The 1,603-nt window shown below is 41.1% G+C and overlaps 1 protein-coding gene across 1 annotated transcript in view; it reads left to right on the forward strand.

Annotated features, from left to right (window-relative positions):
• The first annotated feature begins 491 nt into the window (after positions 1–491).
• The window catches only part of LOC107104576 (protein-glutamine gamma-glutamyltransferase 6-like), a 34,016-nt gene continuing 32,904 nt past the window's right edge, over positions 492–1,603 (forward strand). Inside the window, exon 1 of the mRNA XM_015404593.1 lies at positions 492–698. Coding sequence (XP_015260079.1) covers positions 656–698 — 43 coding nt within the window. The 5' untranslated portion in view covers positions 492–655. The remainder of the gene's footprint in view (positions 699–1,603) is intronic.

The raw sequence follows: 1,603 nt of genomic DNA on the forward strand, positions 1-1,603 counted from the left end.
ATATATATGCCTTCAGAGTTGGAGAAAGTTACAGAGATGAAATCTGGGTTTTCCTTTTAGAGTCTCAAAGATATCTCAGGTTTAAGGCTGATGATTAAAAAATTCAGGTTTAAATACTTGTCCCCAAACTGAAATAAATGTTAAATATTTAGTTATAGCTTAAATTGATTATGCTTATTTCCTTTTATTTTCACTTATATCAAGTCATAAAACAGAAACCTGCTTCAGATTGTTACATGCTCAGTCATGCATAAAAGGATCAGGCTAAACCTGCCTTCTGCTTTCGTGGTTTAAAGGTAAATTACCCAAAGAAAACAATAATTATTTCCATGGGTGTATATCTTTAATAGGGGTGACTGGTTTTTAATGTATCGACTCTTAAGGTGCATCAGTTTAATGACAAAAAAAGGAAAATGTTCTGAATCAGCAGGAGGACCAACCTGCAAGCAGACGTCACAGTGATGTGTTGCTTGGCAGGCTTTCAGGACATTGGTAATGAGGTTGAAACACGCAATGCTTGGAGGAAATAAATGCGGTCGGGTGTAGTAAGAGTTTTGAAATCTACTTGTACATCTCTCAGCTTGGTTGTGGGCTCTGCAGAGCAAATTTAACTGTTTCTCCAGTTCCAGAGGAAAGATCCCTACAGAGAAAAGCAATGCAGCGTGACCGGTCTGCAAACTCCAGCAATTCCACAACAGGTATGGGTTCAAACCTCATCTTTTTTTTCTTCTGTCAGGACTTTAGACTGAGCTGCTGTATGTTGTTGTGAACAGCAGCTGCTGAGAAACCAGCAGCATTTTGCAGTGAGTTTCATTAGAAATATGCTGCACTTAGAAAAATCCAGCTGTTGCTTTTAGGGAGCATGCTTCCAGCCGCCTGTTTAGCAGTTTGTAGAAAGCTCTCAGCTGTCCATAAAGGGTTACGCCCAAACCTTCTCACACCTTGGCTTCATTTTGTCTCAGCCTGAGAAAAATGCAGAGAAAAATCCAAATGAAGGGTTTACAGTGTTAAAGCATTTAGGTATATCCATCCATCCATCCATTTTCAAACACGCTTAATCCCAAGTGGGGTGGCGAGGGTTGCTGGTTCCTATCTCCAGCAGTCCATGGGCGAGAGGCGGGGTCCACCCTGGACAGGTCGCCAGTCCATCGCAGGGCAACACAGAAACAAACAACCATTCACGCACAGTATTTAGGTATAATAAACACCAAAAACCTTTCTAATTTTCATCAGAAACTGTAATGTTTTGATTTATTGTTTTGAGAAGACAACCAACCAGCTATGCTTTTTCTGCACTTCAGACTCTATTCCAAAAAAGTTTAAAAAAACAATCCAGTGGACTTTGTTTCCGAGGGTGAGGACATTTTACTTCCCATTAAGGAAGTTTTTTCAATTCAAATGTTAGAAATCTTGTTGCGTTGCTTTATCCAGCAGCCCAACAAAGCCTGTTTGTTGGTTTTTTTGAAAACATGCAAATTGAAACAGACAACCCTTCCACCCCTTCTGAATGGGGGTCGTTTGGCTTCTTTCGTTAGCCTCTAATGGCCCATACCTGTCCCTCTCTGAAAGGGGGGTTGCCCCTTGAACCCTACGGACCCACCGG

This window comes from Cyprinodon variegatus, unplaced genomic scaffold, assembly GCF_000732505.1.
Source record: "Cyprinodon variegatus isolate N-32 unplaced genomic scaffold, C_variegatus-1.0 Scaffold1800, whole genome shotgun sequence".
Lineage (NCBI taxonomy): Eukaryota > Metazoa > Chordata > Actinopteri > Cyprinodontiformes > Cyprinodontidae > Cyprinodon > Cyprinodon variegatus.